This window comes from Schistocerca serialis, chromosome 4, assembly GCF_023864345.2.
Source record: "Schistocerca serialis cubense isolate TAMUIC-IGC-003099 chromosome 4, iqSchSeri2.2, whole genome shotgun sequence".
In the NCBI taxonomy this organism is placed as follows: Eukaryota; Metazoa; Arthropoda; class Insecta; order Orthoptera; family Acrididae; genus Schistocerca; species Schistocerca serialis.
Window position 1 is genome coordinate 454886536 of NC_064641.1, and position 24569 is coordinate 454911104.

At 41.0% G+C, this 24569-nt stretch overlaps 1 protein-coding gene across 1 annotated transcript in view; it reads left to right on the plus strand.

Moving 5' to 3' along the window:
* LOC126474533 (atherin-like) overlaps positions 1–23324 on the plus strand; it is a 149194-nt gene extending 125870 nt beyond the window's left edge. The window contains exon 4 of the mRNA XM_050102004.1: positions 23081–23324. Coding sequence (XP_049957961.1) covers positions 23081–23324 — 244 coding nt within the window. The remainder of the gene's footprint in view (positions 1–23080) is intronic.
* The last annotated feature ends 1245 nt before the right edge of the window (positions 23325–24569 follow it).

A 24569-nucleotide genomic window follows, 5' to 3' on the forward strand; every position in this document is an offset into this window, starting at 1 on the left:
ATCTCTACCGAATAGGAATCACATGCATATCAAACAGACGCATAGGAACTCCGGACCGCAACGGCGGCGCTCGCCTTGACGGTATTAGACGCAAGTCCTGGTCCTACCTTTGTTTGACGTTCGTGTGACCCCTGCATGAGTGACTGTTCTGACTGCCACACATTTATGTTTTCATAATTATTTGGCGGCATACGAAGATGAAGCTTTAGTTTTCGAAAACGGTTGTGCAATAAATAAGGAATTATTGGCCACTGAAGCGTATTTTTGTATTCTGTTAATATGCACAATAGGCTGACGTCAGTCATATAGGGCTATAATTATGTGCATATGTGTGAAGACCCTTTCAGAAACGGGAATTACTTACGCTAATTTTCCAATCGATAGGTAGGCTACCGGCAGTTGCTTTAATGTCCTACGATGAACTACTGCTAGAAGAGGAGCAAGGCACGTTTTATTGTGTAATCTTCGAAGACCCACACATGTAGCACATTCCGTCCTATTACTTTTCCAGTGCTGAGTACGTTTATTTGATTTTCTGTTTCACGATCAGTTACCTCATTATTCGGTATTTTGACAGTCGTGCGTAGACTGAAATGAGGAAACAGTTTTCAGAGACTCGTTTGATTGTTGTAAGAAGCAGAAGATTTAGACACAGCTTTTTAAATATGAGACGCAGAATGTAAAGGAAGAACACAGGACGTTCAAACAGGACGTAGTTACGGCAGTGGAAGAAACAAGCGAGACGGCATCAACAGAATTCAGACACAAGGAAACTCTATGGTGGCATGAGGGAATTGCAGAAGCAGTGAAGGAGAAGAGTAACACATGGAGAGAACGGTTCAGAAAGGTACGTAACAGAGACAAATGGAAACGACTAAACAGTGCAGCAAGGAAAATGACGGCACTGGCTAAAAAGATGTCTGGGGAAAATTTAAATAAAGAAATAGAAGAAAATTTTAAGGATGACAAGATGATATTAGCCTACGCTGCAAATTATGTATCAGAAGGAAGCAAAAACAAAATACTTCAAAAGTCGCCAACAAAGAAGGAAAACACGTGTGAGAGAAAGAGGGACTTTTGAAAGTATGGAAAGAATATATCCAAGAAGTATTTGAAGGAAGCGATGAAACGACTACACGTGATGAGACAGAGAGGACGAATGAAGTATCACCATCACAGAGGAAATAGAAAGAGACCTGCAGATACTGGATGCAGTGACAGATGTATTAGAAATGAAAAATGGCAATGTTCCTGGAGTAGATGACATCATAGTGAAAATGATCAAATCCGCAGAAGCTATTTTAATTCAGTGTGTATAGTATAAAATGGATAGTATGACATACGGAGAGATTCCTGATGGTTGGACACAGGCAGTTATTGTACCTTGTAATGTTGATGCATTAATTTGTTCTGAAAGCGGTGCTGATATTCAAGACAATAAAAGCGGGTTAAAAGCCGTGAGCTATCTGGGGAAGTTAACCTTGCATTACTGAGTAACTGTTTCACCAGGTATCCAGTCTAGCTTACCAAATTTCCAACCAGACTAACATTAATTATAATCTTTTAATAGTCATCTTACGACAACCGGTGATATATATATAAAATGAGAATTTAAATAAAAAGAAATAAATCAGTTTACATTTGGACATTTATTTTAACAGTGATCATTGTTCCGCTAAAATATTAGCATATTACACTTGATTCATAAGTAAACTGGTGCCTTATTTAGGATTGTGAAAATGTGAGTTTGTAATCTTACGGAACACATCAAATATGGAGCCAAGATTGGGAGACTGCATACAACACTGCACTCATAAAATAACACACGAAGAACATTGAAACATATCCAAGACGAAATCAACCACAGCGAACCGATTTAATTTTCACCCAAAGAAGTTACGTTCGTAGCGCAATCCTGTCCATCATGAAATTACCACACACTGGTATACTAAATTCATACTAACCCTCTGTGAAATCTTCCCGAAAAGAATAGCTGAGGGCTACTTTAATGCTTACACCATATGCTTTACGTGGTCAACTTGGTTTACACAAAGAGTGTAACTCCACAATAATTTTGATAATTAAAGTAAATTACATCGAAACGCGATTTACAAAAGAAAAACCTCTAACTGGTTACTATCGTCTTACTGTTAACCTGATGGGTCAAACAATTGTATAAGCACGTGGCACTGGTCTCACAAAGCACACCCCAAGTGGGTTGAACATAAATAAAAGCTGCTATATTGAAAAATATTGTCAAGAGGAGAAGTTATAATCTCACGCACATTTGCATTTAAGGTTGATGACCTTCGTTAGAGTTACTGATCAACACGTGGTTCCACTTTACTCACAAATAGTGACAAAGCAACTACCGGAAGATATTCTGAACTTCACACTCAAATTACACTGCGTTGCAATTTAAGATAACATTAGATATTTTAGAGCTAAACGTGAAATAAAGGTATTAAATTTTCAGTTAGGCTGAACTTAAGAAATCTATTGTCCTACGGACTTAGCAGACACACACTTAGCCGGAGATCTTACCACTTCAGACGCTCGCCGTGGACAGACTGACCTGGGCTCCTACCGAGTGTGCTTAACAGATACAAACGGAAGTGACCAGAGAGGCAGCTTCCTATACCAACATGACAAGGGACGGACAGGACCTTATTAAGAATAGAATCCTCTCTTCTTTTAGAAAGCGTAGCTACCTGTTCTGACGTTGATCCTACTGTTCTCTAGCAGACAGGCTTGTCTGCTACCATCAAGCATGCAACTAGCAATACATTTGCTCATTCATCTTCTCACACAGAAGGGAAGGGGGATGACAGTATCTTATCATATACAGTGTATAAAAGAAAGCGGATGTAGGTTCCGTATGAGACTGTGTGACATGAATTACATATAAACTGTGTTTTGAGGTGTAGTAGTGTGACAGATCGTTCTTGTTTATGAGTAAAAGTAAAACGTTCCACTGCTCAGTCTCCTCCCAGATAGTCAGAAACGCCACAGTAAATTTATAAGTGGAATGTATGCCGTAATTTTTTTTTTTTTACTAAAGTTCAGTCTTGATCACATCATGTATGTTTTAATAATATAGGTAACCGGTTTCGGTTCTTTCTACAAAACTATCATCAGACCCATGGCTCCCTTAGGATGGTAGGTGGAGCTCTCCTCGCTGCTACGCAGTCAACTCATCAGTTGAAAAGGGTGTAATGCACATATGTAGTCTTCCGCCCCACTGTTCAATCTGTAAGTCGAAGCAGCTATGGTGAAAATAAAAGAAAGTTTCAAGAGTGGATTTAAAATTCAAGGTGAAAGGCTATCAATGTTATGATTCTCTTTCCTCAGTGAAAGTGAAAAATCATGGGATCTACTGAATGGAGTAAACAGTCTAATGAGTAAGAATATGAACTGCGGGTAAATCGAAGGAGGATGACAGTAATGAGAAGTAGCAGAAATGAGAATAGCGAGAAACTTAATAAGCGGATTGGTGACAGCAAGTAGATGAAATTAAGGAATTCTGCTATCTAGTCAGCAAAATAGTAGACTAATGCTGGGAAAAGGCATTCCTAAGCAAGAGGAGTTTACTAGTGCCAAACATAGGCTCCAATTTGAGGAAGATATTTCTGAGAATGTGCGTTTGGAGTGCAGCATTGTATGGTAGCGAAACATGGTCTGTGGAAAACCGGAAAAGGAAGCATTCGAGCTGTTATGCTGCAGAAGAATGATGAAAATTAGGTGGACTGATACGGCAAGGGGTGAGGAGGTCCTCCGGAGCATCAGCAAGGAAAGGGATGGAAAGCACTGACAAGAAGAACGGAATTTGTTAAGACATCACGGAATGGGTACCATTGGGTACCATGGTACAAGATACTAGAGAGAGCTGAAGTACGAGGAGGGGGGGGAGGGGGGGGGGGGGAAAGGGGGCGGAAGGTTATAGAAAAGAAATGATAAATTGCGGAAGACATTGTAGATGCATTCACAGATATAAAACATGCTAATGGCAGTGCTATAAGGGAAGAGAGTTGGTAAGGTCTTAATGCACTGGAACTGTCAAACTGAAAGGAACCGATAATCAGAAACGAGTACAGGAAATGCCTGTGTTACAAAAGACGGCAAAAACTCATTACGGTTTAAAACAGACAGAGGGTTTGGGCAAGGAGGCGTGCTCTCACCAGTGATATTTAATATAGTCATGGACAACATTATGAGGACAATTCGCCGAGGTTCACGAGCAGATGATATGAAAATTATCGCATGTGCAGGTGATATTATGATTTGGGAGGAAAACGAGCAGAAATTGGACTGAAGAAGAAGGCATGGATATAAGCTTAATAAAAATGAAATAATGAAAATAAGCAGGGAAAAGGAAAAATATTAAGGATGTAAGTCGCAATGCCGGCCGGGGTGGCCGAGCGGCTCTAGGCGCTACAATCTGGAACCGCGCGACCGCTACGGTCGCAGGTTTGAATCCTCCCTCGGGCATGGATGTGTGTGACGTCCTTAGGTTACTTAGGTTTAAGTAGTTCTAAGTTCTAGGGGACTGATGACCTCAGCAGTTAAGTCCCATAGTGCTCAGAGCCATTTAAGTCGCAATGGAAAAATTATTAAAAAAGTAGATTCTTTCACCTAGTAGGTGAACTAACAAAGATTTCAAGGATCAAGACTGAAATTTCTGAAAGAAAAAAAAATTGTTCGAAATTTTGTTGTTGTGTATTCAAAATAACTACTAATTAGTAAATATCTGCCAACGCAAAGATCATGATGGACAAGTCACATTATATGCCAATAAATCAGAATGCTGTACTTGGACAAAGAAAGTTCTGAGCAGAAAACAAGCGACAGAGGAGCGATCCTTTGAGGGATCCTCGATAAGACGAGATGGGATGGGATAAGGATAGAAATAATATGAAACACCCTCCAATTCAAGCCCCTAAAAGGCTCTATGGAGAAATAAGCGTAAAAGGTTTGGTCACATTAAAATCAATGAACCAAAAAGATTTCCAAGTAGGGCTCCAAAATGGACAGAATCTGGATGAAGACCAATTGGAAGACCACGTACAAGATGGAGAGCCCAGGTTGAGGATGATATGATACGAAGAGAACTGCAATGAGAGCAGATGCTAAACGATAGACCGTGGAAGAAAGAGAAGTTTTGCCGGCCGATGTGGCCTAGCGGTTCTAGGCGCTACAGTCTGGAACCGTGCGACCGCTACGATCGCAGGTTCGAATCCTGCCTCGGGCATGGATGTGTGTGATGTCCTTAGGTTAGTTAGGTTTAAGTAGTTCTAAGTTCTAGGGGACTGATGACCTGAGCAGTTAAGTCCCACAGTGCTCAGAGCCATTTGAACCATTTTGAAAGAGAAGTTTGGAAGAGGCTCTGTGAACGATCTGCAGAAGCAAAAATAGTTTGCGGTAAAGAAAGAAGAGGGGAAACGATATTCCGCCGTGAAACAATTTCTGAAGACCTGATTTAGTATAAGCTAGCCTGTCTTATTAGAGATGTATTTTGTACAATTTCGCAGTTGCAGTGCCTTGCTCTGGTAGCGTTGCGAGTCGTAGCTGGAACACGGCCACAGGTATTCTCAGCGCGGTTGTCTTATCGGCTGGCGGGCCGCAGCTATCGGCGTTGCTGAAGCTGAACGCTGCGGTAACCAGAGCCTGTTGCGGCTGCGGCTGCTGGGTTATCGTCGCAGGATGTGGCCGGCTCATTCACGCTGCTCCATTCAGGGAACACGCTACCCGCCCCATTCAGCAGCTGGCGCCGAGACCAACGTGTGGCGCCACGGCGGGCCGTTGTTTCACTGGCCGCTTCTCCTGACAGGGCGTGAGGGCGAATGTGGACGTCACATCTTGGAATTTCACGTTGCATCACGTGAAAGTTAGAAGCCACATTTTTGCTTCGTGGAGAGGAAAGTGACGGATGAAACGCAAGATTGCTTAATAAAATGGCACTAGCTGACCTTAGAAAGTCCACACTGTATTAGTTGTTTGCCGTTGAAGAGCCCATATTTGGTGGTATTTGTGTTACAACTTACGTGCTATGCGCGTATGCTGTTTCAGAGCACTACCACATTGAGAATCCCTCGAAAACCGTGGTTTCTGGTAGGATATGCTATAATAAAATGAGAGACGACATTTTAGTGGATAAAGTTTCGTATTTGGCGATTTTTGTGCTCTAAATTACAAGCTATAAACATCTGACGTTTTGTACGTTGTATTGATTTTTTCTTCCTCTTTGTACGATTAGATTCAATTAAATTTCAGCCGGCCGGAGTGGCCGAGCGGTTCTAGGCGCTTCAGTCTGGAACAGCGCGACGGCTACGGTCGCAGGTTCGAATCCTGTCTCGGCCATGGATGTGTGTGATGTCCTTAGGTTAGTTAGGTTTAAGTAGTTCTAAGTTCTAGGGGACTGATGACCTCAGATGTTAAGTCCCATAGTGCTCAGAGCCATTTGAACCATTTGAAAATTAAATTTCAGATGTTGGCAAATGGCGGTTAAGGCCTTCAGGACATCACAAGGTGACAGACGTAGAATTAGATGTTTGTCAATTGAAGTGTGGTGCATGTACTCACGAAATGTTAGTTGGAGGACTGCTGGTTCGCATCCTCCTTACTGAAACTGTGCTTTGGTTCGGCTTCTTATTTTCTAGAAGTTTATGGGAAGAATGTATTGAAGTATTCGGTGTTATATACATATATATATAGCATCTACATCTACATCCATACTCCGCAAGCCACCTGACGGTGTGTGGCGGAGGGTACCTTGAGTACCTCTATCGGTTCTCCCTTCTATTCCAGTCTCGTATTGTTCGTGGAAAGAAGGATTGTCGGTATGCCTCTGTGTGGGCTCTAATCTCTCTGATTTTATCCTCATGGTCTCTTCGCGAGATATACGTAGGAAGGAGCAATATACTGCTTGACTCTTCGGTGAAGGTATGTTCTCGAAACTTTGACAAAAGCCCGTACCGAGCTACTGAGCGTCTCTCCTGCAGGGTCTTCCACTGGAGTTTATCTATCATCTCCGTAACGCTTTCGCGATTACTAAATGATCCTGTAACGAAGCGCGCTGCTCTCCGTTGGATCTTCTCTATATCTTCTATCAACCCTATCTGGTACGGATCCCACACTGCTGAGCAGTATTCAAGCAGTGGGCGAACAAGCGTACTGTAACCTACTTCCTTTGTTATCGGATTGCATTTCCGTAGGGTTCTTCCAATGAATCTCAGTCTGGCATCTGCTTTACCGACGATCAACTTTATATGATCATTCCATTTTAAATCACTCCTAATGCGTACTCCCGGATAATTTATGGAATTAACTGCTTCCAGTTGCTGACCTGCTATTTTGTAGCTAAATGATAAGAGAACTATCTTTCTACGTATTTGCAGCACATTACACTTGTCTACATTGAGATTCAATTGCCATTCCCTGCACCATGCGTCAATTCGCTGCAGATCCTCCTGCATTTCAGTACAATTTTCCATTGTTACAACCTCTCGATAAACCACAGCATCATCTGCAAAAAGCCTCAGTGAACTTCCGATGTCATCCACAAGGTCATTTATGTATATTGTGAATAGCAACGGTCCTACGACACTCCCCTGCGGCACACCTGAAATCACTCTTACTTCGGAAGACTTCTCTCCACTGAGAATGACATGCTGCGTCCTGTTATCTAGGAACTCCTCAATCCAATCACACAATTGGTCTGATAGTCCATATGCTCTTACTTTGTTCATTAAACGACTGTCGGGAACTGTATCGAATGCCTTGCGGAAGTCAAGAAACACGGCATCTACCTGTGAACCCGTGTCTATGGCCCTCTGAGTCTCGTGGACGAATAGCGCGAGCTGGGTTTCACATGACCGTCTTTTTCGAAACCCATGCTGATTCCTACAGAGTAGATTTCTAGTCTCCAGAAAAGTCATTATACTCGAACACAATACGTGTTCCAAAATTCTACAACTGATCGACGTTAGAGATATAGGTCTATAGTTCTGCACATCTGCTCGACGTCCCTTCTTGAAAACGGGGATGACCTGTGCCCTTTTCCAATCCTTTGGAACGCTACGCTCTTCTAGAGACCTACGGTACACCGCTGCAAGAAGGGGGGCAAGTTCCTTCGCGTACTCTGTGTACAATTGAACTGGTATCCCATCAGGTCCAGAGGCCTTTCCTCTTTTGAGCGATTTTAATTGTTTCTCTATCCCTCTGTCGTCTATTTCGATATCTGCCATTTTGTCATCTGTGCGACAATCTAGAGAAGGAACTACAGTGCAATCTTCCTCTGTGAAACAACTTTGGAAAAAGACATTTAGTATTTCGGCCTTTAGTCTGTCATCCTCTGTTTCAGTACCATTTTGGTCACAGAGTGTCTGGACATTTTGTTTTGATCCACCTACCGCTTTGACATAAGACCAAAATTTCTTAGGATTTTCTGCCAAGTCAGTACATAGAACTTTACTTTAGAATTCATTGAACGCCTCTCGCATAGCCCTCCTCACACTACATTTCGCTTCGCGTAATTTTTGTTTGTCTGCAAGGCTTTGGCTATGTTTATGTTTGCTGTGAAGTTCCCTTTGCTTCCGCAGCAGTTTTCTAACTCGGTTGTTGTACCACGGTGGCTCTTTTCCATCTCTTACGATCTTGCTTAGCACATACTCATCTAACGCATTATGTACGACGGTTTTGAACTTTGTCCACTGATCCTCAACACTATCTGTACTTGAGACAAAACTTTTGTGTTGAGCCAACAGGTACTCTGAAATCTGCTTTTTGTCACTTTTTCTAAACAGAAAAATCTTCCTACCCTTTTTAATATTCCTATTTACGGCTGAAATCATCGATGCCGTAACCGCTTTATGATCGCTGATTCCCTGTTCTGCGTTAACTTTTTCAAATAGTTCGGGTCTGTTTGTCACCAGAAGGTCTAATATGTTATCGCCACGAGTCGGTTCTCTGTTTAACTGCTCAAGGTAGTTTTCAGCTAAAGCACTTAAAAAAATTTCACTGGATTCTTTGTCCCTGCCACCCGTTATGAACGTCTGAGTCTCCCAGTCTATATCCGGCAAATTAAAATCTCCACCCAGAACTATAACATGGTGGGGAAATCTACTCGAAATATTTTCCAAATTATCCTTCAGGTGCTCAGCCACAACAGCTGCTGAGCCAGGGGGCCTATAGAGACATCCAATTACCATGTCTGAGCCTGCTTTAACCGTGACCTTCACCCAAATTGTTTCACATTTCGGATCTCCGTCAATTTCCTTCGATACTATTGCACTTCTTATCGCTATAAACACGCCTCCCCCTTCACTGTCCAGCCTGTCTCTGCGGTATACATTCCAATCTGAGTTTAGGATTTCATTACTATTTACGTCTGGTTTCAGCCAACTTTCTGTCCCTAGTACTATACGAGCGTTGTGACCGTTTATTAATGGGAGCAGTTCTGGGACCTTTCTGTAGACGCTCCTGCAGTTTACTATTAGCACATTAATATTGTTATTCCCTGTTGCATTTTGCCTACTCCTACCTTGCTGCGTCTCAGGGGTCGTCTTGTCGGGCCTAGGGAGGGGATTCTCTAACCTAAAAAACCCCCATGTGCACTCCACACGTACTCCGCTACCCTTGTAGCCGCTTCCGGCGTGTAGTGCACGCCTGACCTATTCAGGGGGACCCTACATTTCTCCACCCGATAGCGGAGGTCGAGAAATTTGCACCCAAGATCTCCGCAGAATCGTCTGAGCCTCTGGTTTAAGCCTTCCACTCGGCTCCAAACCAGAGGATCGCGATCGGTTCTGATCAAAGGAATACCGCCACCCCAATGTAATGTGGAATTGACCACTAGATGACAAGGGAGCTAACACGCAAGTATAAAAGTAGCTAGAGAAAATTGTGGAGACAGACCCAAGACTTGAATACAGTACGCACATTCATATGGAATTTGGCTGCAGTACTTATGCACAGACGAAGAAACTTGCACATGACAGACTACTGTGGAGAGCTTCATCAAGCTCATCTCCAGACTGAAAACCGTAACAATGATGCATAGTGAACTAGAGTGCTGTGAGTTCCCCACCATATGTTTCTGCATCAAATTTAGCCCAAATTTACCTCCCACTCTATAAAAGGTCTACGTATTACCAAAACGATATACCCACAAGCTGTTATCCAACATAACCTCGCATGATAACCTTTGACTAAAGAGAACCTAACTTGAATGGAACTGCAACTGGTCTGACAACTTGTCTTCATATTAAATGCGCAAGTGAAGTAAAAATATGGCCGTAATCAAAATTTCCACTTTCCTCGCATCTTGACAACATTGTTGCAGATTTATCGAAAGTACGACGGTAAACAGGAAGCAGGCAGCGGCTCAGCTAAATCTCTATTTTTAAATACAATTTCCAAACAATATTCAAACTGTTGCATACCATATAGTACAATGTGGCAGTGCATCATGAAAAACCTGCTTTAAACAGAGAGATGGTTAGAGTAACCGTTCCTATGAAATCATATTCCAAGACAATGATTTCGGAACGAAATATGTGTTGAAAAAGAAAAAGATAAACATTGGTTGATCTTTACCTATAACATTAATCTGAACAGTTCGATGTTTAACAAAGTGTACAACGATTTAAAAAGGGTACAATATTAACATAGCATTTCTGTGAATAAGCCAAACAGTTTAATCAGTTGATATGTTAATGCATGACACAGGAAAGTGAGGTGGACTTCCACTGAGCTCTGAGAAAGTGAACTAAGTTAACTAGCTGGCAATAATATAATCATTCCGACACTCTTGTGGAATAGAGCGCAGTCGTACCTCAAAATGGTACGTTAACCTTCGACTAACGAGAACTCTACGGATAATTTAATTTGAATTGAATTGCACACACACACACACACACATACATATATATATCACTTACCACACTCCAACTAAGAATGATCAGATTGCTTAGACGCAAAGACTGTGCCCCAACAAGACGAAATATTGTTTAACAATAGCATAACTTGGTCTCTCTCTCTGACGTACACATCGATAACTCACAAAAATCAAAATGACATGCCCACCTTACATGCCAAACAATCGATTGGAGCTCCTTGCTTTGTTACCTTCTGTGAAATCAAATACTGTCACCGTGACCGCACGAAGCTCAGCTTTTTACTTTTCTTTTTACATTCAAATGTACAGTATTTGATTAATATTTTGTTCAGTAGTTTGTCTTTCTGAGTTTGAGATTTTACATACCACGTGGCTGTTGATGACCACTAAGCCCTTGGTTTAATCACACTGTAGTCATTGAGACCTGGATCAACGTCATTTTTACCTCTTATTCCATAGCGATTTCAATTTTTTTCAGTCAGTTTTCATATAGTTTCAGTTGATTAACTGTGTTTAAATGAAACCTTTCTGTCATGGCAAACGATTTAGCGTTTCGAAGCTTTCCTAACTGAATCATCAACTGTATGTATGTTATGTCATCCATTTTATTTCTGTTATTCATATCGTTTCTGAATACATACAGATGTCAGGGGCAGAGGTACAGATGTTATGATAATTAATAATATGTACCCACTTCAGTGTGTTAGATGTTTTTTCTCTGCCTCTAACAGTCTTGTTGTAAACACATCGCGTAAGTTTTTCTGACTGGTCGAAGCTGTGCTGGAAGTGGGCTACGCCTGTCAGTACAGACTACTCATTTAGCCTCCATGTGTCCACACTTCTATACTTGACCTACTGTCCAGGAGAAAATAAATATTGCTTCCCTACTTCTGCCACATGTACTTGGCAATACTAAGTAACCTAGAAACATATTACTCATAATATCTATAATTACTGTCCACCTCCGTAGCGCAGTGGTAGCGGTAGCGTTACCGCCTACCACGCAATAGCGCCCGGGTTCGATTCCCGGCAGTGGACTGGGTGTTGTGTGTCCTCCATCATCATTGACGCGCAAGTCGCCGAAGTGGCGTCAACTAAAAAGACTTACAATACGGCGACCGAACCCCGAAGTGGATATCCCGGCCAGTAAATACCATTCGATCATTTCATGTCATATAATTATTAATCTGCGAGTGAAGTAAATACTGATATAATGTTGTACAGTAGACTATCCTCAGTTATCACCAGAAATATCTGCATTCATACCTCTAACACCCTGTGTATACTCAGGGTGGTTCGGCTGCCACTGCCTATGGGCGTTATGCGTCCTGAAATGCCTTCAAAAACCAAGCGTGGAATTTTCATATTCTCTCGCTCAATACGCGCTGATTATTAATCCTACAAGAGAACTGAGGAGAATCTTTTTTAGGATATTTAACGTAGTTATATTTTGTACTGGGATACGTTTTCGCTGGAGGCCACAGTTTTCGAGTTATGCGTTCGAAGGTTAGTTTTGTAGAATTTTTCTTCCATAATTCGAAAACTACTTCCTCAGGTGGAAACATATCTCAACAAAAAATTTAACGACATTTAATTTCGTACAAAAAAGGTCCCATTCATTATATCTGTCGGATTACTATTTTACATGTAGCGAGCGAACAATGTGAAAATACTGCGCGTGGTATTTGAAGGTGTTGCAGATTGCATAAGACCTGTAGGTAGGAGAAGCTGAATCTCCGTGAATATTATTCTTTAAATGAAAGTAGAGATGTGAATTTGGCTTCAAGCATAAGATTACCCTTCCTCCAGAATGTTTTTGTCCTAGCGTATGCTATTTGTAATGTGTGATGAACATCTGCGCAATTTTCTACACGAAATTTGAATGTAAATCTGGGACGAGTGACCAATGCCTTCGTATCTTCCCTTTCTTTGACCTGGCTGATCCGTAGTGAAATCAGTATATCTCACGCTCGTTTGCCACATCCCGTCTTTGTCCGCAGTTAGTTCCTTAATGTTAAAAAGGATATTCTGTTTCAGACTTAAGTAATTATTTTGGCAGGAATATCAAAAAGTTTGTTGATATTCACACGTAAAAATTTCAAACAGAGAGACTTTTGATTTAAGGATACCAAATTTTAGACTCCTCGAGTGAGGGCAAAGCTACTCGATCAGCGACTACAGAATACAGTATAACCTCAATTTTTTCAGCCGAATGTTAGGACGTAAAGCAGCCCACAAGCAAAATTTCGGGTAGATTACATATTTTCCCCTAATTCCACCGGTGCTCTTAGGATGTTTAAGATGTGGTTAGGTACGGAATAGTAGAACAGTTAGTATGGGTTCTTTTCATGCAGTCAAAATCGCTGTACGGTGTACGCATTTGGTTAAAGAATAGTAAAGTAATTTAGTCGCGAATCATGGTTTTGTTTTTTGTGCGTTTCTAGTGGGTCTTACCGATTAAACTTGTGCATGATGAAATTGGTTTTCCTTGCGCTTAAACATTACGACGAAAAATAAATCTATGGTCCTGAACTTGTTTTGATCAGTTTACGCCAGTTTTTCCAGTTGGGTTTCCCAACTGAGAATTAATCGTGAGAGTTTTATAGTTCCGTCATTTGCGCTAGAAGCAATGGAAACCTCCAAAAATCCTTGGCCAGAAACAGAGAATTGGAAAATTATCTTTCCAAATGCTGTTTGTTGTCCCACGTAATATTCAAAAATCTGTGTGTGATTGTGTGTGTGTGTGTGTGTGTGTGTGTGTGTGTGTGTGTGTGTGTGTGTTTGTGTGTGTATGATTGTGTACTGCAAGCAAGTACACATCTGGTCATTTTTAAATTAATTCTGCACTCTAAGAAGTAGAGTGGGCTGTTTGAGATGTGGTCTATGACAGAGTCGTGGTGCATTGTTTAAATATTATCTTTTTTTTGGATGTGAGGTAGTGGTTTCTATACTTCGGCGATAATAATTACCTCCATTCATCTTGATACAAATCAAATATGCATTTGAAAAGACAAATAATTTAGCGAGGTATTGCCTAAATGTATGATCGGTAACAAGATGAATAAATTTGAATGGTCGGAAATGTAAACGTCGATTCATAAAGTTCCGACACCGATTTTATTCCTGGCGTGCGAGCGAGGCTAGCACGGGAACTGCGTTCGCAGCTTGAACTAACAACTGTAAACAACGGATTTGCATTCTACTAGTCATTTACAACCAGGTAACGTTAAGTAGTGGATGTGTGGCCGTAATGTGTCAACCATGTTGTTTCACTGATCACGATGGACCAATATCCCTAAAGGAAGTGTTCACGACCTTCTCCAGAATGTTCTGAAGAAGAGAACGTGTGTACAAAGTTTGTTCCATACCTTCACTCAGGAACAAAAACAATAACTCTGGATGCCTCCCGTAATTTCATTGAAAAGCAACTGCGAACAGTTCTTTTATAGAAAAAAATCATTGCAAGTGAGGGATCTTGCTGTTATCAACACAAAACCACCACAAAACTACAAAGTGCAGAAAATCACATAAAAGATGAATACTTTGACAACATAACCGACATTCAGGTCAATCTGAGTTGAAGAAAGTTCTAAGGAAGGTCTTTTCTGTCACATTATTATTAGAACGTTCTGAGTTTTGTGTTCAAACTGGGGGAAACTATGTGCAAACCTTGAAGCATTAAACCCATCATCTTAAATTTTCTCAATTCTTTATTAGTTTAGTCTCGAAACGTTGAGGACTGACATGCTATAAAACACAGTACACATCCTGTGATGCAAAATACATGGACAGGAAGGAAGAATTTCTCCGATCAGACAGAGAGAAAACAAAAACACGTTCAGTTAACAGCAGTACATCATGTATATTGTTATGGGGTAGTTTTTGCAAAACTATTCTGTAACCTGATTAATAAACATCTATTCAAATTAAACTACCAAATCAATTCAAACTGCATGGGAAATTTGAACGTATGCAAGTAACTGAAACAAATACCAATGATTTTGAATATAATTACTACTTCTTCATTTTATTTCTATGTGGTTGTGTGACTGCTACGGTCGCAGGTTCGAATCCTGCCTCGGGCATGGATGTGTGTGATGTCCATAGGTTAGTTAGTTTTAAGTAGTTCTAAGTTCTAGGGGACTGATGACCACAGATGTTAAATCCCATAGTGCTCAGAGCCATTTGAACCATTTGTGGTGGTGTAGGACGTGTGTGAATTTCTCTGTGAGCTGAATTTATTGCTTGACTGTGGCAAAGAGAGGGCCGCAGGTGTTGAATCGCAAACGGGCCATAAAACTACTCGCCAAAAGGCAGAGTCGCTAGCAGGTATGCAATGGGCGACGGGTGTTCTTTGCGATGAGCAAGGCGACCCGGTATGGGCTACCGCAGGAGAAAATAGGCCGAAAGATGTAAGCTGGCACAGTTAGGACGCTTTCTAAAAAGATGAGGATTAGAGGAGGATGGGAAAACGCACATTGAACGAGAGAAATCTGCTGTACGGAAAGCAGGTCAGCAGTAGGCTATAATTCATGCGTAAGTTTTGTAAGCGAGCACAGGATTGGCTCATCAAAATTATTTTTGTAGTGGAGAGGAAAAACTCGCGGTTGTCTACATGCAGCTACTATCTTCGACGAAAACGTGAAACCAAACCAGTATAGGGAGATAATTTCGAGATCTGCCCCCACTTTAAGAGTGAAATGTGTATTACTAGTTAATCACAGTACTTTCTCTAAGAGGCTTGAGAATGCAAGGATTTTCTCTAGTTTTTCATTGAATGCAGTTGAAAAGACCCAAAGCTACTGCCTCAAGGGAATACGCTGGTGACAGCACCAAGAGAATGTTTGGTAAGTCAGGAGGAACACTTCGATTAAGAGATTCAAAGACGGAACACTTTGCCTTAGATAACACTTCGAACAGACAACGGTTCGGCTAATGGTCGTTACGAGTCTCAGGCCGATCACAAATGGTGGCGTCGAGCTTATAACTTTTAGTTACCACTGCAACCATTCTGTGTATGTCAGTTTTAGAATCATGGTAAGCAAAGTGGAGCATTTGCGCACAATATGACGAGGCTTACACGAGCTTGTTTGTTTCGAGTTAAGGTCTTGCTTTTCTGAATTACTTCACCCTCTCAGACGGTACTGGTGTTCATGTGTACGCTTTTGGGCTTCAATCTGTTAACTATTTCAGTACCATTGGCACTTTGCCTCGACAAAGCATTTTGTAAGACATTATTAGTATTTCTTTTCCAATGCCACCCCACTGTGTCAGAGCATATTTATAATCCATTCATACCATTGTACACTTAATATTTACTGGTACTATCTATTCAGTTTCTGGAATTAAGTCTTTGCGCTTTGGCGGTGTAGTTTCCATCGAGAGATTGACGAAAATTTTCCTCATTATTTCTATGCGAGTTATGGTACCCACATTTCATAGTTAATTGACCCATTTCTGTTCAGCTTCAGATGTTAAAACATCCGTTTCGCGACATGGTTTTAATAGTCCACACATTCTTATGAGGAGCTATTTATTCACTAAATAGGTCATTGGCTTCAGATCTTGATAGCATCACAGCGATGTGCTTGAAACTCATATGAAGTCTCACATTATAAAAAAGATCACACTTAAACGATATACAAGACGTCATGGAAATCTTCCAAACAGAAAAGGAAGAACGAAAAATCAGAAGAAAATAGCTATTCACGAAAGCTTCAACAATATTCTCAATGCGCAAATGAATGACAATAAAAGGATGATTATCAATAGTTTTTTGGATTTATTTTAATGGAGATGACTACTTATAAGTATGTTCTATTCCACGGAGGTAATATTTAGAAGCTGACCAAATAACATATTTGGAAATGTAAAAACAAGCTGTGTATGCACAGTGGTACTTCGAGCATAGCAGCTCACAGCTGTCTTCGGACACAAGGAGAGTTGTCAAGTGGGCAATATTGATACCCAAAGCTGAAGAAGAGGAGACGGCCTGCTGTATGGTTGCTGTGGATGAAATAGACGATTTTATGTAAGACTGAGTCTCAACAGCCTGATGACGAGTGCGTTATTTTTCGAAATCCTTAGAACAAGTAAAATACAAGGCCTAATACAAGGACGTACCAAATCTCTTAGTGAAAGTTGTACAAACTCTCTTATAGATAAGCCAACGGAACAAACTCACTGCTGAGAGAGCGCACTTATGTTTACATAATACAGAATATTACAGATTACAGTTCCATTAAATTAATGATAATGTCCCAATGTGAAGGCGAATAAAAAGGACACGAACCACAACGCTCACATCACTTCTTAACTGTGCATCTCTACTCGTTATGCTACGCAGAACTTATATCTTGTATGTCTATGTCTTGCAAGTTATGATCTCCTAAAGACTTCTATCATTAATATGCTATTAAGTGGCATTTAATTGTAATGTATCATAACATGCAAATTATAACATGACAACTCTTTAATCATCAATGTGGTGCTTCCCCTCATTTCATTACAACAAATCATAACAAAACGCCACTTTTTCAATAGGGCCTCAAAGTGTCGGTGTTTCTAAACGGCGTAAATTCGTAGGACGTAAGTTACAATATAAAACATAGCAAATATGGGCTTAAACTGAAATTCAATATGACGTCTCTCAGCTCTGAAGTCTATACTGAAAAGAGGGAAAGATGGCTTGCATGTGACGTTGGTGCCTTTCTTTCATCGCACTGTTCTACTTTCCAATGCGCGTTCAGAGTGTCTGACATGTTTGATCTTGCTCTGCATGTTGGTAAAGACTCCGCTTAGTGCCTTTTCCCACGCTTTGACATCAGAAACTATGGACGCTCAGCGTTAACGCTCGAGTGCACAGTCCGTGTGACGACAGCTTCACTGTCTGTCAGTATATCCGGATCATAAAGTTTGCAGCTCTTAAAGTCAGAGAACAGAGAATTAAGTCTGACGTTGCGGCTGATAATAAAAGCAAGACCTATGAAAAATTAAGACATCAAGACACGTTAATAGGATTTGTCAACTTATAAAAAGAGTTCGACATAGTAAAGTTGTGCTAGATGTTAGAATTTCTCAAGAAATCAGGTGCAACACAGATTTTATACAATTTGTATAAGAACCTACAGGGAGAAAAATGGACAACCATGAACACAGTGCTCGGATCAAAATGGTATAACGAAGAAATGTCGTTTTTCATCCATATTGGTCAATCTGTTCATCGTATAAAGAAAGTTTCAGAAGTGGGATTAAAATCCATTGTGAAATTATATCGACAGCGAGATGTGCTGGTTAGGCTACTGTTCCAAGTGCACGAAAGAATTACAGGACATTTTCAATGAAATGATCATATTAATGAGAACATACTATGGACTGGAACTAAACTGTAGAAAGACGAAAACAATGAGTGCTCGAAGAAATGAATTTATCGATAATTATGAAATCAAAGTTTTGGACCACGAAGTAGACGAAGTGAAGGAATTTTATCACCCTGGAAGCTAAATAACACATGATGGATGACGCAAACATGACATAAAAACAGACTAACTCAGGAAGAGGGGGCGTTCCTGCAAAATGAAATCTGCTACCATCAAACACTGGTCTTCATCCGTGGAAGGGACTTCTGAGAATGCACGTTTCTAGTACAGAATTGTATGAAAGTAATCATGAAAAATGCGAAAAGAAGAGATTCAAAGTGTCTGGCGACCGTCGTCGGTGCTGCTGTGAACACAGCCTTAGCTGCGCTGAAGAGGCGCCTATTGAACGCAGTCGGCGAGCGTTCACTTGTCTGAAAACGAGTGAGACCGAACCGCGTGGACACCAAGTGGAATCGTAAAACTACCGTAGGCAGCTGCTAAGCGTAGACTACAGTACCTGTGGTCAATTAAGGTCATACCTGCGTTATGTTTACGTTAGGTGTGTTGCATACCTATCAGGCACTACATCGTGACCATCACTTTCTTTATGTATGCGGTCAGTGTCTTACTGGAGTCCGCTAGAAACCAGAAGTGGAGAATTGTCTAGAAACTGAACGAGGACATATAAAGGGCCATGTGACCTACGGAACATTTTTGTTCACAATTGTTATCCTCCTGTCTTTAACTTAAAAATAAACAGTATTTATAGCAAAATTAAACCTATCAATGTTTAATTCAAGTTTCATTCGAAAATTGTCGATCTGTAGCATGAAACAGAGGGATGTTGTAGTAAAAATAAAGCGAACAATAAAAATTTATCACATAGCGCTAAAAAAACGCTGTTTTCTCAAAGAACGCTGAAATAAAAACCGCAAAATAAAAATAAATCGAACATTACTTCAATACTTCGTCGAACTTACATAAAACGCGTTTCCGTTATTCATAATCAACTTTCGCGTTATAAATAATAACAGGAAACTCTTCCTTTGATCAAGATGATGTATTGAGCACAAAATAACAACCATAATTATATATATATACCAACCATAAAAAGAACTGTCAAATTTTAGATAAATATTTTCACTCACTTCTCAACTGCGAGCCTCCGACAGAGCAACTAGATTTCGCAAACCCACATCCAATCCGATTGAAATCCACCATCACTTAAAGAGGTAAAAGAAATAATCAATTCTTTGAATAACAACAAGTCTCCAGGGGGAGACGGAATCATAGCAAAAGTATGTAAATTAAATGATAATAATCTCACACAAGCAAACCACAGAATTGTATCAGACATTTGGGAAACTGAACAAATACCTGCAGAGCGGAAATGTGCATTAAATCACCATCTCCACAAAAAAAGGTGCAAAAACCGATCCAAGTAATTACAGGGGCATTTTCACTGCTCCCTGCAAATACAAAATTCTTTCAAAGATCCCGTTAAACAGACTAGAAAAACAAGCCGACAAATTAATAGGAGAGTACCAGGCAGAGTTTCGCTAAAGACGATCTTCCATTGAACAGATATGGAACTTAAAAATAATTTTGGAAATGACACGATGTAGAAGTACTGCGGTAACTTTTGTTGATTTTACAAAGACTCACGATTCAATAGATACACAAACATAATTCCACGCTTTAGAGGAGATCAGGATTGACAGGAAAACAAAGTCAATTATTCAACAGGCATTAACAGATACAACCTCCAAAGTTAAATTCATGGGAGAAACATCAGAAGCATTTCATATCCATACCGGTGTTCACCAAGGAGATGGAATGTCCCCCCCTCTATTCAACGAGGTTTTGGAAAAAATTGTGGGGATATAGGAAAAGGAAATAAATGGAAGTCAGCTTGGGATTAGAAAAGAGCAGAGAATCAGGGTAAAGTGTCTGGCTTTCGCGGACGATCTTGTCATTCTAACGAACACCAGAGAGGAAGCCAAACTTACATTGGAAAAACTACACGAAATCTCGCAGAAAACTGGGCTGCAAAGCTCCTACGAGAAAACACAGTACATGGAAAACAAACCTGTAGATAATCTCCCCATTACTACTCAATACCGGAAAGTGGAACAAGTTGCCCACTTCAGATATCTGGGAGTGATAATTCAACCAACTGAACTCAATAGTCAATAAAGATAGAATCTCCAGCTTACAAAAATCATATAAGCTCACTTGGAATCACTATAACAAGAAATCTATTTCCGTCAATGCGAAACCAAGGCATTACAACAGAGTAGTCTTACCAGAAGCCCATTATGCTGAAGAAACTACAGCGATTGATGATCATACGAAGATCAAAGAGATTGAAAAGCATGAAAGAAAAATTCTGAGGAAAATATATGAACCAGTGTTTCGGGAAGGAATTTGGATGAAGAGGCCAACTAGAGAGATTTACAAAGACGTAAAAACAATAACAGACACCATTAGAAAGAGAAGTATGAAATTTTATGGACATGTCAGCAGGATGAATAAAACCAGGCTCTCAAGGCAAATCTTTGAGATAGTAAACAAGAGCAAACATAAGATAAAGTGGATCACTGAAACAGAAGAAGACATTAAAGAACTGGGAGTCACACAGGACAACATAAACAACAGAGAACAGTTTAGAAACATCGTAAAGAAACATACACTTAAACAAGAGCACACGGAGAACAGAACGGGAAAAAGATTGTCGGAAGAAGGCAAGAGAGAACACAGTGAACGTATGAAGAGAATTTGGGAAGAACGAAGAAAGAAGAAGAAATCATGACTACTCAAGTTCAATCGCTCTCTTAAAAGGAAATAATCGAAAATAATTACACATATATACAGGGTGGTCCACTGATAGTGACCGGGCCAAATATCTCACGAAATAAGCATCAATCGATAAAACTACAAAGAACGAAACTCGTCTAGTTTGAAGCGGGAAACCAGATGGCGCCTATGGTTGGCCCGCTAGATGGCGCTGCCGTAGCTCAAATGGATATCAACTGCGTTTCTTAAAAAATATGAACCCCCATTTTTTATTACATATTCGTGTAGTACGTAAAGAAATATAAATGTTTTAGTTGGACCACTTTTACACGAATCATCATCATCATCATCATCATCATTTATTGCCTTATCGGGCCTTTAAGGCCTACAGCAAGAAGAACAAAAGGAAAAGTAAAGACAAAAAGACTTACAAAAGTACTCTATACAGTTACTAAAAATTATCTAAAAAAAAACAAAAACAAAAAATAATAAGTCAATTTACAACATTTATAAAGACTAAAAACATTAATAGACAATCTGTCAATTACACGAGAGGAGGGAGCTGTTGCAGATGGCAGTCCATCTCATCCGGTCGTTGGCGTCCTCCTCCACGGCTGCTGGTTCCACTTCTTTCAGGATCGTTGTTATCCTATCCTTCCATCGAGTTCTTGGGCGTCCTCTAGGGCGTTTTCCTGTGGGTTGAGAGTGGAGGACTCTGTTTGGAAGGGATCCGTCTGCCCGTAGGATGTGGCCAAACCATTGGAGTCTCTTCTGCGCCAATATTCGTCCAATGTGTGGCTTTCCATACCGCTGGTATAAATCTTCTTTTTTTCTTCGTTCCCATTTACCTTCCATGGCATTGTAGATGGGTCCATATATCTTCCGAAGTACCTTCCTTTCAAATGCACATATTGCTTCTTCTGCTGTTGCTGATGTTGCCCAAGTTTCACAGCCGTATAAAAGTACTGGTCTCACCAGTGTCGTGTATAGGTGGATCTTGTTCTTCTGCGATATCAGCCGAGATCTGAAAAGATTGTTCAGGCTAAAGAACATGCGATTAGCATTTGTTATACGTTGCTGTACTTCTTTCGTTACTTCACTTCTATTTGTTAGTATGGAGCCCAGGTACTTGAACTCTTCAACTCGTTCGAAGGTATGCCTGTCGACATCAATGGAAGGAGGGAGATCTCGGCGGCGTGATACAACAAGATATTTAGTTTTTTCCTCGTTCACCACCAGCCCAATTTTCTCTGCATTGTGGAGGAATCGGGAAGTATCCCTGCGTACTTGCTCTAGAGTGTCGCCAAGGATCACAACATCATCAGCAAATGCCAAGATTGTGTCTGCTCCCACCATCTCCATCTCTCTGGTTCGACAAGTGTCACGGCTTACTTTTTCCAGGGCCAAATTGAATAATATTGGCGCCAATGGATCTCCTTGTCTCAATCCATTTTGTATACTGAATGATGGTGATAGTTGATTACCAAACCGCACTTGGGCCGTAGACTGAGAGTAGCAAGCAGCAATTAAGCGGACTTTTACACGAATATGTAATAAAATATGGGGGTTCCTATTTAAAAAAAACGAAGTTGATAATCGTTTGACCTATGGCAGCGCCATCTAGTGGGCCAATCATAGAGCCATCTGGTTTCCCCCTTCAAGCTAGACAAGTTTCGCTCTTTGTAGTGTTTTCGTTAGACGCTTATTTCGTGACATACTTGGCCCGGTTACGAGTGCAAAACAAACAATAAAAGCAACGAGAAGTCGTCGCCTCTCAGTTTATGTCCTACCTATTCATTTGTTTCTTTGTCTACCAGTGTAGCACTACCACCGGCAACTGTATCTCTTACTACGTCATTTACGTGTTGTACCCAAACTAATGAACCGTAGTACTGGTAAAGCGCAACTCTAATAGCCAGCGGTGGGAAGCGACTACCGCTTTGCCGCACGAATGCAGTACTGTAGTGGCCTGAACAAAGGCTGTCGGAAAGGTGGTTCTCTTCAGAACAGCAGCATTCGGGCTCCGCCACAGGTGTGCCGCCGGCGGAGCGCAGGGCAAACACGCCGGTCGGCGGCGCTCGGCGTCGTTAGCGGGCCGTCCTGGAGCCGGGCGTGCTAATGAGCGGGCGACACCACCTGCTGTCCGGCGCGCCGGCCGGCCAAAGCTCCGGCCCGCGATGGCGCTTTCCCATAGCCCGCAGCCGCCGCCGACGCCGAGAACAGACCCTGCACTGTTGAGCGCTGTATCTCTGCCAAGTACTCCCCTTGACTTTTAACCCAACGAAGATCAGTTCTCCGGACGAGGAGAGCCGTAAACAGCTGTTAGCAAGACGAGCTGTTTGTCCTGTCATGCTCGTTTCTATTTTTCCTCCGTAAATAAGGAACACGTTATGAGCTTAAGTACCTACAACTTGGGAATTTTTTGGATGCTTGAGAGTACTCTACGTGTACCCACAGGAATGTAGCGCCTGATCACTGTGTTGCTCAAGGTAGGATATTCACAGCATAAAGAATATGCTGTGTGGCATGTTAATTTTAATCGTGTCGGTTTCTTTTATCACATAACGCAACTATTGCACCTTTAATGGGCCGGCCGCGGTGGCCGAGAGGTTCTAGGATCTTCATCCGGGAACCGTGCTGCTACTACGGTCGCAGGTTCGAATCCTGCCTCGGGCATGGATGTGTGTGATGTCCTAAGGTTAGTTAGGTTTAAGTAGTTCTAAGTCTAGGGGACTGTTGACCTCAGATGTTAAATCTCATACGACGTACTGCTTAGACCTATTTGAACCATTTGAACCTGTAATGGCATTGTGCTTTTTGATGTATGAGTCGGTAGTTTACTATAACTGAAATAGCTCTTTGCACCAGTCATTTATTACTACACTACACCATTCGGTCGCTCATACCATCATCTTCAGGCTTAAAATAATGAAGTAATTTTCTTCTCATGTATTTTGTGGAGCCCTGTCAAAATCTGCTGTTGCGTACATTTGAATCTCCATGAAACAGTAAGACCACCGTGATTGTTGTTGCGGGCACCCCTTCACATTGCTTCGCATTGCTTCGAAGAAAGTACAGCGGGAATCTTTCCTCCCAGTAACAGTCGTAGAAAAGGTCATCCTCGATGATTATACTAGAAGTTGTTGTGATGATGATTGTTTTAAACCTCCTATTGCTCCAATAATAATTCTTAGGTTAATAATAATTCAAATAAATGTTAGTAATTGGATACAATGTGAAAGGATTATTATTGGAGCAATTTTTTGAACTTCGATAGCCACTCATACCAGGCTAGTTCTCAACAGCCTGTTCACCCAAAATTTTCGAAAGAATGGAAACGTTGTGGTCATTAGAGACAAGGGCATCTTCAAGAGTGGCCCAGATAAGTGTGATAGGACCATTTATATTCTCTGTATGCATAAATGACCTGGCGGACAGGGTGAGCAGTAATTTACGGCTGTAGTGTACGAGAATGTATCGCTGTTTAATGACTGTAGGGATGTTCAAAATGTCACACAAAT